At 35.9% G+C, this 16,091-nt stretch overlaps 2 protein-coding genes across 4 annotated transcripts in view; one reads left to right on the top strand and one right to left on the bottom strand.

Moving 5' to 3' along the window:
* Positions 1-16,091, bottom strand: part of LOC142344796 (sphingosine-1-phosphate phosphatase 2-like) — a 425,673-nt gene that overhangs the window by 3,590 nt on the left and 405,992 nt on the right. For all 3 annotated transcript variants that reach the window (XM_075396743.1, XM_075396742.1, XM_075396744.1), the window contains exons 3-5: positions 2,513-2,703; positions 1,678-1,870; positions 345-449 (exon numbers count right to left, since the gene is read on the bottom strand). In XM_075396743.1, the coding sequence (XP_075252858.1) occupies positions 345-449; positions 1,678-1,870; positions 2,513-2,703 (489 nt within the window). The remainder of the gene's footprint in view (positions 1-344; positions 450-1,677; positions 1,871-2,512; positions 2,704-16,091) is intronic.
* The window catches only part of LOC142344795 (putative lysosomal cobalamin transporter), a 358,318-nt gene that overhangs the window by 77,908 nt on the left and 264,319 nt on the right, over positions 1-16,091 (top strand). The window lies entirely within an intron of this gene.

Here is a 16,091-nt window from a genome sequence, read left to right as displayed (position 1 = left end):
TATGCATGTAATGACATGTAAAGACCCAATTGAAAAAAAACCAGCAGCGACAGAACAATGTTTCGTGATTGGACCGCCAGTTTTATCTCCACTATTGGCATAAAAGATGCAACAGTTGTCATAGCTACGAGAGGTGATCAAAACTATTATGATATAGTTATATCACCTTCTCGGGGTTAATTAACAAACCGGCTTCGCCAAAGAGTTTTATAACTTTTTTGACGATAATAATAACAACCGTGCGACATTCATAATCGAATCAGTGTTTAGGAACAATTCTTAGCATACACGCTTTTATTATAGTTCACCCCTCATGTGATGTGCTGTGTGCGTGTTTCACTTACTAGGAAAGAGTGCATGCCGTTGTAGACTCGACTGAGGCACACACACACAACTGTCACGAGCACCATCATCCACATGCATGAAACAATCCAACTCGGCCAATCCATCTAAACACAATTATGAGCACAATGAAGCACTATTATAAATACAGAAATGCTTCAAGGACCAAACACACTGGGTTCTAACTTACGGCTGCAAAATTAGTCTGTTGAAGAAAGGACAACAGCTGTAATTTCAGCTGAAGAGCTACAGTGATCGTCTGATCAAAATTAAACATCACAGGTAGTTATTGAGGACGATGTCCGATAAGACGTCAGCGTACTCAAGTTCAGTAACAGCAGTTTGCATTCGAAAAAATTAAGCGTCTGACGAAAAATGAAGGATAAGTGAAGGATTGCATAAAAAGACCCACAGCACCAATCACGAAAAACCTCGTTTGACAGAAATTAATAATAGAACAAAACATTGACATAAAATTAACCGCGCAAACGAGGCTTGAATGCCTAAGTAGCTCAAAAATGCAAAAAAAAATAATGACATGGAGAGAAAATCCTGAGCACAATTATAGCAGAATCTGTTTGCAATATTTGTCTAGATGGGAACTGAAGTAATTCGAAGTAAAAGCCAGCATATAGCTTGTAGCGATTCCCGGGACTGCAGACAAGATACCTTGCCTTTTAGTTCCCTCAGTCAAGCCAAGTGCATCCAAATGTAGACTGCACCTTTTAAATTACTTCACTTGTCATTTCTAACACCTCAGCAGTTCCCAGGCATGGAAAACCCAGACACCAGGAAAAAATTGACCAGTTCCTCATCAAAAATCTTTAAAACAGAACAAGGAATTCCATTTGAACTCATTAAAACAAAACATAGCCGGCAAATTGCCGCCGTTGACGCGCTTGATGCACATCGGAATTGAAACAGAAAAAGAAAAAACTCGACATTTTGATTGCATTCTGATTTTGCCTTCTACCCGAAAAATAGATGCAATCCCGCAGTCAGCCGGATAGCGCCAACGCTCAGCCCAGAAGCCTATTGCTCCGAGCTTAATTTGCAATTATCCAAATTTTTTCCATTCGCTTTTTTTTCTTGAACGATGATAGAAATATCTTCTATTTTGCTCCGTTTGCAAACAAAGCACTAACATAGCATTTACTTCTACTGCTGTGCCTCCCTTTGACATTAACTAAGGTTTCAATTTCAACCAAAGAGTGCGGCTGTTCAGTTTTTGATCGAAATAGCTTTTGTTACAATTGCTTCAATTTTATTTCACGTTTCATCTATTGCAAAATAGATCGACTATAACGCGACATTAGTGGAGTGATGATTACTAACCAGGTATCTCTCTGCAGTGTGGGTGAGTAACGGAATGAGAGTTGAAGTGATTGCAACTGCATGTGTAGAGGGTAGTCCGAATTCGTCAGCTGATCTCTTCTCCAGTCGCAGAACAGGCGGAGACAGAGGTCTACCCTTTGCAATCAAGTCTTTTGCAGCCGTGCACACAAACATGCAGAATGCAAACATGAAGCTGAAATTGAACATTCATACAAGCATGTATTAAATTGCAACAAATCAGCGGCTAATCAATAGCAAGCAAAGAGAGCGGAGTGTAATTAAATTTTACTCAAATCGGCTCAATAGGCCAATTTTGAATCTTGGTGATAACAAATTCTGTACAACGAGAACAATCGCATATATGAGAAGGGATTATTTATATTTAAGTGTCCTTATATATTATGATAGAATGGTTGCGTCATAATGATGGTACCATGTAGAAAAGACCCAGTTCACCTTCATTTCCCACCAGATTGCAATGAAGATGGAATTATTAAAAAGTTTGAGGTTGTTTCGTTTGAAATAATAACGAAATGGATGATAGATTTGACTTACTTGAGTAATAATTTTTAACAAGATATGCACCAGCACAGAGGAGCTGCGTCACACCTGCGTACAGGCACAGATAAAATTTGAAAAAAACCATGAAAAGCGCAGAAAATTACTCGAATGCATTGAATACAATTGAAAATTCACATTCTGATTGCTTCTCTCGCAGAACTTTGAGCAACTATTCCTAGTGTCTACAATTCCCCTCTTTTTATGATGAAAAAGTTCCGCAACGGCTTTACAGCAAGTAAAACTTAGTGAAAAAATGCTCAATCATTTTGAGTACCTGACTCGTCTTAGAATCCACAGATCCAGACACCACATGATGAAAGGAAAGATGAGGAGAAACAGCAACTCTTCTCCACCATACCTGCTCACTTGGAAGAACATGTGTACCCATGGCCTCTTTATTATGTACGCTTTCTTGGAACTGTGACAAAGATGTAGCTTGGTTGAATTCCTTGGTTTACTTGACACCTGCATCAGAATTGAATTGCTCGTGTACGGATCAAAATCTGGGTTTGCAAAAAACTCAATTCTTAAAACGTTAATAAGTAACTCGAATTTCGTATTCTTAGATAACATGTCAGGAGGGTCAACAGTCAAAATACATGAATTTAGCTATATACTTCATTATTTGCAGTGATTCCAATTCGAGATCCAAAACCCTTGTCACCTTTAAAAGAGGATCTCGTAATTTGATTTAAAAAGAACATCAGAACATAGCCGGAAAATCTTGGGGACATCGGGACGCGATTGATGCACATCGGGATTGAAACAGAAAAAGGAAAATGAAGACAGAAATTGACCAATTTTTTTCTGTTTTTTTTCCGTGTCAAATAATCTAACTTGGCGTGCAGTTTCAGTTAGATTCCAAATTATACTTAATTCAGCTTCTAAAGTGAAAGCTAATAAGCATAATACCAATGTCAGTTAGCAAACACACTAATAAACTTGGATAACCTAATCCTCAATGACTTAACGACCGGGCTTTATGGGTTTATCCCGTTTCTTCTGTTTCTGCTCATTTGATTTTGACAGAATTCACCACATTGTGTAATTCAATGCGTGAAAGAATTTAAAATTCATTCAGTGGAAACAGTGAGTGAGGTAAGTCAGAAGTCAAGCGTGAAAGTCGTGATTTATGTAAAACGAAAAACGTGATTGAAAGTAAAGCGAATTTAAAAAAGGAGAGCGCCCAAATAATAGCAGTTGCGAGGCTGACAGTCTCGGATATTTTTCGCATTTTGGAACCAGAGTGGATAAATCTGTCTCTCGACTTAGAAAAATACAAAAAACTTCAGTACCAGCTGAGAAAACTCCATATACTTCACAAAAAGACACTGTTCCAGCCTCAATTAGATGTACATTAACAGGGTGCAAATGAGTCCAAAATTTGTTCGAGGAAAATGAAAAAAGGCCTTTTTAAATGCATAATTACTTTAAATTCGACTTTCAAGTAATTTCTGACCAATCTATTGCTCTCATAGATTGCAATGTTCAAGTTTGAAAGCCAGAATGTTGCATCTGTGCTAATCCTTTCACTCAATCTTGAACATAACTTTTTCAAACTTGAACATAACAATCAATAAGCTCAATATGTTCTTCAGATATTACTCGAATAGAGAAACATAACCGACTAAACGTCAAAAGAATTGCTCTCGAACGACTAGTGGGAGCTCTAATGAATTGCAGCCTGCTTAGCCTGCTCCAGTCGGCGGATCCAAATGGTACTAAGAAGTTCAATAGTGGGCTTCAAATAACCACATTAGAGGTTAACATAAACCACTGTTAAAATTTAAAGTGAAAAATGGCTCCAGATAAGGCGCACTTTTCATTTGACTATTAGAATTAATATGCCGCCAATTGAGTTCAGCTGCTTGAAATTGTGATTGAGAGAGAATCTTAGATCACGCGAAACGCAAACAGTCAAGGGCGTAAAAGTCACTCGAAAAGTTAAAATTGTCAAGCGAAAACTTTGCATAAAAAAGTCAAACACGTTTACAATAATTGCTATGAACTTCGTTCAAAAGCATTTAAAAAACGAAAAAGAGCGCCAGACAACAAAACCAAAAAGACAAGGACAAGTCCTGGCGTAAAATTCAAAGAATTTCCATTTACTAAACAAAAACCCGGACCCAGAACGGACTATGAGTGAATTGCGAAAAAAAATCAGGTAAAAAACAGAAAATCGATGTCAAAATGCCGCATGTGAGCAACAAACAGCCAGCTAGAAATGAAAATTTTGTTCAAACAAAAAATTAGGACTAGAATGAACTAAGAATGGATTGACAAAACCCTTTAGAAAAAAATCCGATCCAAAAAACTGAAAAACAAAGTGAAATTGCCGCAAGTGAACAAAAAAACCACTAGCGAGAAAATGAAATTTTGTTCAAACACCGCTTTCCCACTCTACTTTAAAATTAGAGCGAAAAAATTACACGCTGCAAAACCACTCGCTTTTTCGCGCCACTTCCTGTTTCGGCGTGTTCAAGATCACTACTCCAATTTGATTTCAATAATTAAGAAAACGTGTGAACTGTCAAGCGAAAAAAGACACGTTAACAATAATTGCTATGAACTTCGTTCATGAGCAAATAATAAAAAGTAATTATATATCAAACAGTTGAAATCTTGATTTCCCTAAAACAGCGTTCGGCCTATTTAGCCGCTTCTCCTTTGATCATATCTGTACCCTAAGTTCGAATGCTATGAACCTAAGCTCTTCACATACTTCTAATATGAAACATAAATTAGATTTCATGGCGCAACTTATAAGCAAAACACGAAAACAGAGCCAGTAGAGTGCCGGAATATAACCGCCATTGACTCGCAAGATGCACATCGGGATTGATACAGAAAGAAATTAGATAGTTTTCACAGATCAATTAGCCTCATATCTAAACCCTAAGATCAGATGCTGACGTAGAATGTCTTAAACAGGTAAAAGCATGTAATTGGACACAAGAAAAGTCAAATAGTGCTGTACGTATTCAGCTAGACTGGGTACCGAGGCGCTTTCGTGTCCTCAAAAAAAGTAGTTCCAGAAATGAATAGAAATTTTCCCAGTGCGTTTTACGATGTGAAAACTTTTCGATCAGTTCACATTCTGGAAACAAAGAAAACAAGTATTAAAGTTCGCAGATGTAAAAAATTTGTAGCTGCAAACAATTCCAGTTTAAACAATCACCCGTAACAAGAATTAATTAATTCAATGAAATTAAAAACTCGCAAACTTTGACTGAAATATCCAATGAGAGCGACAAAAAACAAAAAAAATAATGCATTCTTTTTCCATGTCCGTTGCAAATACGTTATTTGCTGGTTTCAGTTTATTATAGTTTCTCATATGGAGAAATTAGGAGTAAAATTAAGCATATCAATATTCAATAGCCGCAGAAAAGTACCAGCTATATTGAGAAATAATGTTACTTAAATATAAAATGATTCAAAAAAGTAAGTTTTCTTTTATTTCAGATCAATTATATGGCTCCTTAAATCACACCAATTGAAAATTTTCAACGATGCGTTTCATTATTTTGTTATCTTGAAATAAAATTTTGGTTCCACAGCGCGCGCAAAAGTTTGAAACACCCAGACATATTACGATGGATAAAATGAAAGACTAAGCTTTTGCATCTTCTTCCATATTCTTTCTCTGGTGGAAAGAAGTTGACGTCAAGATTAAGCGCAAAAAAGATCACAAAATCAAAAACTTTCTCGAGGCAAACTTTCGACAAAATTTGAAGAAATTTCCAAAAATTATTCTAAATTTTCAAATGTGTTTTAGCATAAAGCAAAATTGATCGTCTTTCTACAGTCCCTTTAAGTGAAATTAAACAATTGTCCCATTTACAGCCAATTAAAACCAAAAAAATCCTCTTCCCATTTACGGCCAATTCAGACCAAAAAAACTTATACCAAGATGCACATTAGGATTGATACAGAAAGAAATCAGATAGTTTTCTCTGATCATTTAGCCTCAGATCTAAACCCTAAGATCAAATGCTGACGTGCAGTGTCTTAAACAGGTAAAAACATGTAATTGGACACTAGAAATGTCACATAGTGCTGTACGTATTCGGGAAGACTGGGTACTGAGGCGCTCTCCCGTCTTAGGAAAACGTAATGAACAGAAATTTTCCCAGTGAGTTTTACTATGTGAAAACTTTTCGATCAGTTCACATTCTGGAAACAACTGAAAACGAGAATTAAGGTTCGAAGATGTAAAAATTTTGTCACAGGAAACGACTACAATTTACAACAATCACCTGTAAGAAGAATTAGTTAATTCGATGAAACAAAACTCGCGAACTTTGATTGAAATAGCCAAGGACATCGACAAAAAAGACACAAAAAATGAACTTTTTCCAGGTGCGTTTCAGATACGTTATTTGCTGGTTTAAGCTTATTGGAGTTTCTCGCATGGAGATTTTAAGTGTAAAAGTAAGCATATCAAAATTCAAAAGCCGTAGAAATCAACCAGCAATATTGAGAAATTTAGTTAATTTGTATAAAATGATTCAAAAAAGTTAGTTTTTTTATTTCAGATCAATTAAATGGCTCCTTAAACCACACCAATTGGAAAATGTTCAACAATGCTCCCCATTATTTTGTTACTTTGAAATAAAACTTTTGTTCCACAGCGCGCGCAAAAGTTTTGAAACAACCAGACATATTACGGTGGATCAAATGAAAGACTTTGCATCTTTTTCTATATTTTTACTTTGGTAGAGAGAAGTTGGCGTCAAGAAGATTAAGCACAAAAAAGATGAGCACAAACTTAAAAACATTCTCGAGGCAAACTCTCTACAAAATTTGAAAGACTTCAAAATTTTAAAATGTTTTTTAGCATAAAGCAAAACTGATCGTCTTTCATCAGTCCCATTGAGTGAAAATAAACAAGTGTCCCATTTACGGCCAATTAAAACCAAAAACTCCTCTATTTAATTATTTTCTCCAGCTACTGAAAATTGATATTATTAACTTTGAACCTAAGCTCTCCACATACTTCTAAAATGAAACATAAATTAGTTTTCATCGAGCAACGTATAAGCAAAACAGGAAAACATAGCCAGCAGATTGCCGGAAAATAACCGCAATTGGCGCGCACATCTGGATCGATAAAGAAAAACAAAGAAAAAGAGAAATTGACCGAACTTTTCTTTAGTGTCAAAAAGTTCTAAATTAGCGTGCAGTTTCAGTTAGATTCTAAAACTATACTTAAATCAACTTCTAAACTGATAGCTAATAAGCTTGATACCAATGTTAGATAGCAAACACTCTAAGGAAATTTGATAACCTAATCCACAATGACTTAACGACCGGGCTTTATCGGTTTATCCCGTCTCTTTTGATTTTGATCTCTTGACTTACAGTATTCACATTGCGTAATTGAATGCTTAAACGAATTTAAAATCCATTCAGTTTAAACAGTGAGTGCAGTAAGTCAGAAGTCAAACGTGAAAATCGTATTATGTAAAACGAAAAGCGTGATCAACAGGTAACGCAAATTAAAAACATAGCCGGAAGAATTCCGGAAACGACTCGAAGTGAAAATCCATTTAAACGCCATTCAACTACTCATCAAACAAAACGTGCCTTCACTAATTTATGATTATCTTGAAACAAAGTCATGAAACAAAAAAGTACAAATAAAATCAAATCTGTTAAAATATGATAAAAAATCTGATCAAATTTTGTTACCGAAAAAACTATCTCTGCCAAAATAACTTCATCAAAACAACCAGTACTTAAAAAACCACTTATGTGAATATTGAAAAAATACTTTGGGCTAAATTATAAAAAAAAGCTCTTAAAAACAACTTTCACTGAAAAACTGGAAAAAGTTACTAAATTTTTTAATATTTCAAAAAACATATAAATCCAAAGAAAAATTCCCTTTAGCCAATAGGGTATCCAGGTGCTCGCAAAACAACAGGCAAGTCACAATTGGCAAAGAAACCTAGCTAAAAACAGAAAAAAAAGGAAAAACTGCAAAAAAATAAGAAAAGTAGTTCCAATTTTCGTCATTTTTTTGGCACATTTCTCAACAAAAAAATGATTCTTACCCACATAACTGCAACCAATTGTTATCATAAATTTTCTCAAGTAGAAGGGGTTTCTTCAATACCCATTTGAGCCAGTAAAACAAAATAATCGTCAAAAAACGCAAAAATTAGCCCGAAAATCAGCAAAATACATTAAAATCCTCCGAATTATCATAAAATTCATATGAATTTCCAGAAACCTTCAAACCACTAGTGAAACCAGCCTAAAATTAAAACAAAATCATATCCAAACCTCTTAACTCAAAAAAATTCAAAAAAAAACTGCTTTAAAATGCCGCACGTGAACAAAAAAATTTCGCTCGCTTAGAGAAAATTTTTTCACACATCAATTTCTCGCTCTCTCAAAAACAGCGGTATGAACAAAAACCACTCTCTTTTCGCTTCGCTCTTCACTTTTGTTCAGCACGAAAATCACTCCAAATTTTTCACGCGTTTCATTTCCCGCTTCAAAAATCACTCCAATAAAATTGATTAAAAAAAAGGACTTCTCCAATACTCCTCTTCGAGTCGTAAAAAGGAGAGCGCCTGAATAATAGAACTTGAGAGGCAGATGCATTTATTAAAAAATTCTACTGTACTTCGAGTATTTACTATCGTCATAACTGAGATTTTTGTCATCTTCATTGAATAAATTTAATTGTTTACGTGTGAATAAGACTGCTGCTAGTCTCTATCAGTCACACAGCTTTTATATCTCCGAGCTTAACTTCCTCGATTTTTACAAAAAGGGAACCATTCAAGGAATGCTCACAGTATAACTCACTGGCAGAATTTAGATCAACTTCAAGCATTATAATTGTTTCCCCGAATACGTACGATAAGAGCAACTGTTTCCTTTATAGTGTTAAAAAACAATTTTGTGGGCCCTTCTGCATGCCAGCAATTGAACACAGGGCGCTGATCTTTGCTCTCTTTACTGTACTTTCACTCAGCTGAGGCTGATCGGTTTTTGAAGAAAATTTAGGCTCTACCTTTAGCAAATTCCGAATATGATAGAGAATTCCAAATACAAATATGGTCGTCTTACAAATACATCTAGGTTCAGTTTTCAAAAAGACTTCCTTCAGATTCAATACCAGACTACGTCGTTAGCTCAACAATAACATTGAGCTTGAATGATAAAAACTTTACGTCATGGCACCAAAGTAATTCTTTGAATGACAAATAGTCTCCATTCACGATTAGTCTTCGATCAACGTGAATAAAAACATTCATTACACACAAGAGCTCCTACCATATTGCGACGGACCATTCAGTCCATTTCACAAATGGTTTACAACAAATTGTATTCTAACAATTGGCTTTAAATGTAAATATGGATATGAAATAATTGTTTGGAAATTGCTTCAATTTTTATCCGTTACAACTCACCTTAATATTTTTTGTGCTTGAGCTCCTTTGCAATGCAGTCTCTGGATTCGATTGAATTTTGACAGAAATTTTAATTTGAACAAAGATTTGAAGAGTACGTGATCACTTTAGCCAAATTTCTAAACTGTGGTTTCACTAATCCGCCTACATTTTTTTAAGGATTGGAGTGCGAAGCACAATCGCTCTAATTTTTATTAATTCCAGTACTAATTTGGGAGCTTACTGTGTGAAATCTTTTTAAGGACTGCAACAATAAGAGCGAAGCCCTTATTAAAGGAAGGGTATTTTTCGTCAACAAAAAACTACTTGCTCATTTTTAAATATAGGAGGACCAAAGATTTGTTGTCATGTCATTGGGTAATACACAAGAAACAAAATAACAGCTGACAGATTCCTCCAACAAATTTTTTCGTATTTTGCAACTTACAGAGAAATCAACTGCCAGACATTTTATTTACAAATATCTCAAAACCCAATGCACAGAAAGATGCTTTGAAAAGACGTCCTTTGGAGCACACAAATTAGGGGTTCCGAACTCGATTAGGAAATAAATGCACAAAAATAATAAAAATGTAAACAGGTCTCTCTCCCCAAAGATGTTGTATTAATTTTGTTGAAAGAGGGAGCCAGAAAACCACAACTAACAAACTCAAAAAAAAATCTTTCGCAAAAACAAAAATTTTAAACCAAAAACTTTCCGATTGAGCCGTAGACTGCTTTAAAAGAAGCAAAATAACGGCACCAGATGTCTCCCAACCTTTCGGGCCAAGCCGTTTATTGTTCATTCTTTTTTGCAAAACTCCAACCCAACGAATGGGAAACAAGATTTCCGTTCACACAATGATGTATTTACACTTTCAGAGCAACAAAATCTGGGTCATTGTTCTGGTAAAGATTTAAGGAAGAATCCGTTATTTTTTGAAAATAATCCCGCAACACAAGATATACCATTTTTTATAAACAAAGGATAACTATTTTTGCACGTTTTTATCATTCCACAAACATAACCCAGAAAATTAATGTTCTGACTGCAAAAAATTTGGAGGTAATATCATCTGAGGTAAAAAAAGCAAAAGCGTAAGAAATTATAAAATTTCAATAAGTTAATCATATTTTGATTTAAGAAAAATGATCATTTCTAGAGAGCATCCAAAATAGAACAAATACTTTTATACATTTTGCTGAGGCCATCTTCACAGCTGAACAATTTAATAATTAAATACAATTTACATTGTATACTCCATGAGAAAAATGAGCAAAACAATTGGAAAATTTTTTGCAAAATTGATCACAACTTTTGGGTAGACCAAAATCGCGTTTACTATTCTGTCTAAATTGTTCAACTATTGGTCATTGACCTCCAGAGGGCAAAAATTGAAAATCTGCAATATTTAAATTTTTGATTTTTTTTTTTTGAAAATTCAGAAAAACTGATCTAATGGACAACAAAAATAATGTTAGCTAACAGGACAGTTTCCAGCTGATACAAAAAAATATATAAAGGAAACTTACACGGAAAACCCTTCAGCGGCCCGTTCTGGTTATATTCCAATATGTTCAGTTTCTAGATTCACAAAACAAAAAACCAAATTGCTCAAAACCAGATACGATACTGCCATTGATATTCCAGCAACAAAAACTCTTCCAGCAGAAATTCAAATAACAGAATTGTCATACGTCACGTTTAGGTCATCTTCACAGCTGAATGATTTAAAAATTCAATAAATTTTACATTCTATACTCCATGAAAAAAATGGGCAACACAAATTGAAATCAGAAATTCCATCAGAAATTCGAATAACAGAATTGTCATAAACCAGGTTTTTTAAAAACGATAATACAGAGACAAACCCCGTTCTGATTAAAAACTTATCAGACCGATTGCTAGAAAAAGCAAAATGACCGCATCAGATGTCTCCCAACTTCTCGCGCCAATCCATTTAATATTAGGTCTTTTTACAAAAACTCCAAACTCAAAGAGCGGGAAACAAGATTTTCGTTCATCCAAATATGTATTTACACTTTCAAGGCAACAAAATCTGGGTCATCGTTTTGGTAGATCCAAGGAAATATCCTTTAAATTTTTGATAATCCCACAACACCAGATATTGTCCTTATTACCCCAAATTACTGCTCAGGTGAATCACAGCTTAGCAAAGCAAAGACTAAAATAAGTTTGATGTGGTTGCGTCACTTAGTTCCATACCGTTTTTCTATAAAACCTTTTATACCTTTTTTTATAAACACGGGATAACTTTTTTTGCACGTTCTTATCATTACGCATACACAACCCTGAAAACTATTGCTCTGACAAAATGAAATTTCAAGGCAATATCTGAGGTAAAAATTAAAATTGTAAGAAATCACAAAATATACATAAGTTGAACATAATTCGATTTAAGAAATATGAGCATTTCTAGTGGGCATCAAAAATAGAATAAACCATTCTATACATTTTGCTTAGGTCTTCTTCAGAGCTGAACAGCTTAATAATTAAATACATTTTACAATGTACACTCCATGAAATGGACAAAACAATTTAAAATTTTTTTGCAAAACTGTTTACAACTTTTGGGTAGACCAAAATCGCCCTTACTATTCTGTCTAAAGCCTTGCTGACAATGTCCAGTTCATTGTTCAATTACTTGTCATTGACCTCCAGAAGGCAAAAATTGAAAGAAAAATCTGCAATATTTAAATCTCTGACAAAGATTCTTTAAAATCAGAAAACATGATCTAATGGATAACAAAGATAATGTTAGCTAACTTGACAGTTTCCAGCTGAAATGTAAAAAAAAACTATTAAAGGAAACTATTAACGGAAAACCCTTCAGCCGTCCGTTCTGGTTATATTCCAATATGTTCAGTTTCTAGATTCACAAAACAAAACCCAAATTGCTCAAAACCAGATACGATACTGCCATTGACCTGCAACAGAAACTCTTCCATCAGACAATTGAATAACAGAATTGTCATCAACCAGGTTTTTTAAAAAGATTCTACAGAGACAAACCCCGTTCTGATTAAAAACTTATCCAACCGATTGCTAGAAAAAGAAGCAAAACGACGGCATCAGATCTCTCCCTACAAAAACTCCAAACCAAACGAGGGGAAAAACAAGATTTCCGTTCACCCAAATATGTATTTACACTTTCAGAGCAACAAAATCTGGGTAATCGTTTTGGTAGATCCAAGGAAAAATCCGTTAATTCTTTTGGAAATAATCCCACAACACAAGATATTGTCTTTATTACCCCCAAATCACTGCTCAGGTGTGTCACAGCTTACCAAAGGAAATATTAAAATAAGTTTGATGAAGTTTTGTCACTTAGTTCCATACCGTTTTTCTATAAAACGTTTTATGCCTTTTTCATAAACAAAGGATAACTAATTTACAAGTTCTTATCATTAGGCATACACAACCCTGCGAATTATTGTTCTGACAACATGAAATTTGAAGGTAAAATCTGAGGTAAAAAGATGTAAAATCGTAAGAAATCACGAAATTTATTTAAGTTGAACAAAATTTGATTTATGAAATATCAGCATTTCTAGTGGGCATCAAAAATAGAATGGATGATTTTATACCTGTTGTTTAGGTCATCTTCACAGCTAAACAATTTAAAAACTAAACATAACCGACTAACGTCGGGCGAATTGCTCTCAAACGACCGGCGAGCGGTTGGCTTCGTCAGTAGCTAGCCACGGGGGGGGGGGGGGGGTGGTGCACTGGGGGCTGATGGGGGCAACACTGGGTTGGGGGGGGGGGGGCAACAGCGCGGTGGGGATGGGGCTCAACGGGGGGGGGGGGGGTTTCTCAACCTCTCAGAACCGCCCTTCACACCATAAGTATAAGTATAAGTCTCCAAGACAGTTTGAGCTGAAACAGAGCTGAAAGGCTCTAAGAGCACTTAATGCCCACTGGGCGCTACCTGTTTATCCCGTTTTTGAGGACGAAAAGTCAAAAGCGTCAGACGAAAAATCGGTCAAGCGAAAAATCGCATAAAAAAAGACCAACAGGACTAATATAATTGCTACAAACTTCGTTTGAGAGCAATTAAATACATTTTACATGGGATACTCCATGAGAAAAATGGCAATAAAAATTGAAAATTTTTTGCAAAACTTTTCACAACTTTTGGGTACACCAAAATCGCGTTTACTATTCTGTGTAACAACTTGTTGATATTGTTCAGTTCATTGTTCAACTATTGGTCAGTCACCTCCAGAAAGCAAAAATTGCAAATCTGCAATATTCAGATCTTGACGGAAAATTTCTTTTTACGAAAAATTAGAAAAATTGATAACATATCCATCTCATCGATAACAATTAAAACCAAAATTCTCAAACCGAATACGATTCTGCCAGGGATATCCAAGCAACGAAAACTCTTCCAGCATAAATCCAAATAACAAAAGTCACAAAACAGGTTTTTTTGAAAGATTCTACAGAGACAAGACTCCATTCTGATAAAAAAAACTATCCGACCGATTGCCAGAAAACAGCTGCAATAGATTTGTAGACATTCATCCCCGAAATACCTACAAAAAGAATAGGGACTACTTCAGAAAGTTTTACAATATTTTTACAGCACTTGTAATTGATTTAATTGATTCAGAATGACGTACTATAAAGCTGATATTCTCAATTGACCTCAAAACCTCTAATTAAAGTCAAAAATCAGTCCGAGAGAGAGCGAGAGATGTCCTTTCAAGAGTGAAGAAATTCACGGCTGACCGAATAACCTGACCACGCAAATGAATCGGTCTATTCCCTCGCTCCAATCAGTGCAAAACACGGGCATTTCGGCCCAGACCTTGCACCAATGAAAGTGAGCGCGACCTCAAATGGACAAAAATAGCTCCACTCAGCTATTAATTATTCTCATGCTCTGCATTGCCCAAAGGGTGGTCACACGCATTAGAGACATAATGAAACCGTGATTCTTTTGCCACAATGCTCGACGAATTTTGTCGATGCAGAAGTTTAACCAAATATTCAGACTTTGAAGGGTGAAAAAACTTTTACAAAGCAAAGCAAAACAACTGAAGATTATGCAACCGGACTACGGGACTACATTTTCAAAGACCATCTTTGCTATAAATATCTTCAATCCCTAAACAAAAATGTGTCCAGTCCAAAGTCTGCAGATGCATATAAATATTACGAGAAAATAATTAAGCCGAAACACGAAAAGCGCATTTGTGCCGTAGTAAAAACACTATCGAACTCGGTAGTATTGTCCGGCACAGGAGGAAGGAACCTTCTGCCAAGAAAATCGTCAAGATAATAGCAGGTGAACTGAGCGACAGAAAGTAAGACTCTTCCCCATCACATATACAAAAACTAATATAAGCTCGCCCTATTGCGTAACGCACTTATATACACTCGCGGATCACTCTCGTTGAGGAGGCGCTACCCTCGCGGCGTCGACAGGACCGTTCACTGAGGGCGGGGGGGGGGGGACGCATGGGGTCCTTACGGCCTAAACGATGTGCAGGGGTGGGGATTGGGGGGCTGATGTGGGGGCGGGACCAATTTCTAAGAACTGCCCTTCACACCATAAGAACAGGTCGCCAAAACAGTTTTTGTGAATCGCATACTTGGAGACTACTGAGCTGGAAGAATCTAAGAGAACTTAATGCTCACTGGGCACTACCTCTTTATACCGTTCCTGAGGACCAAAAATCAAATTGGGGCGACGAAAAATCGTTTAAGCGAAAACTCGCATATGAAAGACCAACATGATTACTAAAATTGCTACAAACTTCGTGTAATAGCAATTAACAATCACTTCCTTAGACGTGCAAGTTCAGCCATTTATGAATAATTGCTCTCAAACGAAGTTTTTAGCTATTATAATAGTACTGTCGGTCTTTTTTAATGCAATTTTTCGCTTGACCAATTTTTCGTCTGAGGCTTTTTTTAACTTTTCGTTCTCAAAAAACGGGATAAACAGGTAGCGCCCAGCGGGCATCAAGTGCTCTTAGAGCCTTTCAGCTCACACTGTTTTGGAGACACCCCCACTGTTGACCACCCCACTATTGCCCCCTCCTTCCCCATCAGCCGCCCGATGCATCCCCCCCCCCCCCCCCCCCCCGTGGCTACTGACGAACAACCGATCGCTAAAAACACGCAATTTTATACTAATTTTCACAATTTTTTTCAAGCTTTTTAAAAATATTTGTTATTTTTGATTTTTATAAGCCCTAGATGTCAACGAACCCACTCTATGGTTTGATAATAGGTTACTGCACAGTTTCTAGTGATAATAGAATGGTTTCGACATTTCAACATTACAAACTTTTAAATTTTTTTGAAAAAAACATTCAAATTTTTCGAGGTTTTTGAAAATTTTTGTCGTCTTTTAGGTTTATCGAGCCTCAAGAACCAAGGAGCCTCCTCTAGGGTTTGATAATACG

This window comes from Convolutriloba macropyga, chromosome 8 (assembly GCF_964194025.1).
Source record: "Convolutriloba macropyga chromosome 8, txConMacr16.3, whole genome shotgun sequence".
Classification (NCBI taxonomy): Eukaryota; Metazoa; Xenacoelomorpha; order Acoela; family Convolutidae; genus Convolutriloba; species Convolutriloba macropyga.
The sequence above is the reverse complement of the archived record's forward strand: the minus strand, read 5'-3'. Positions and strand labels throughout refer to the sequence as shown.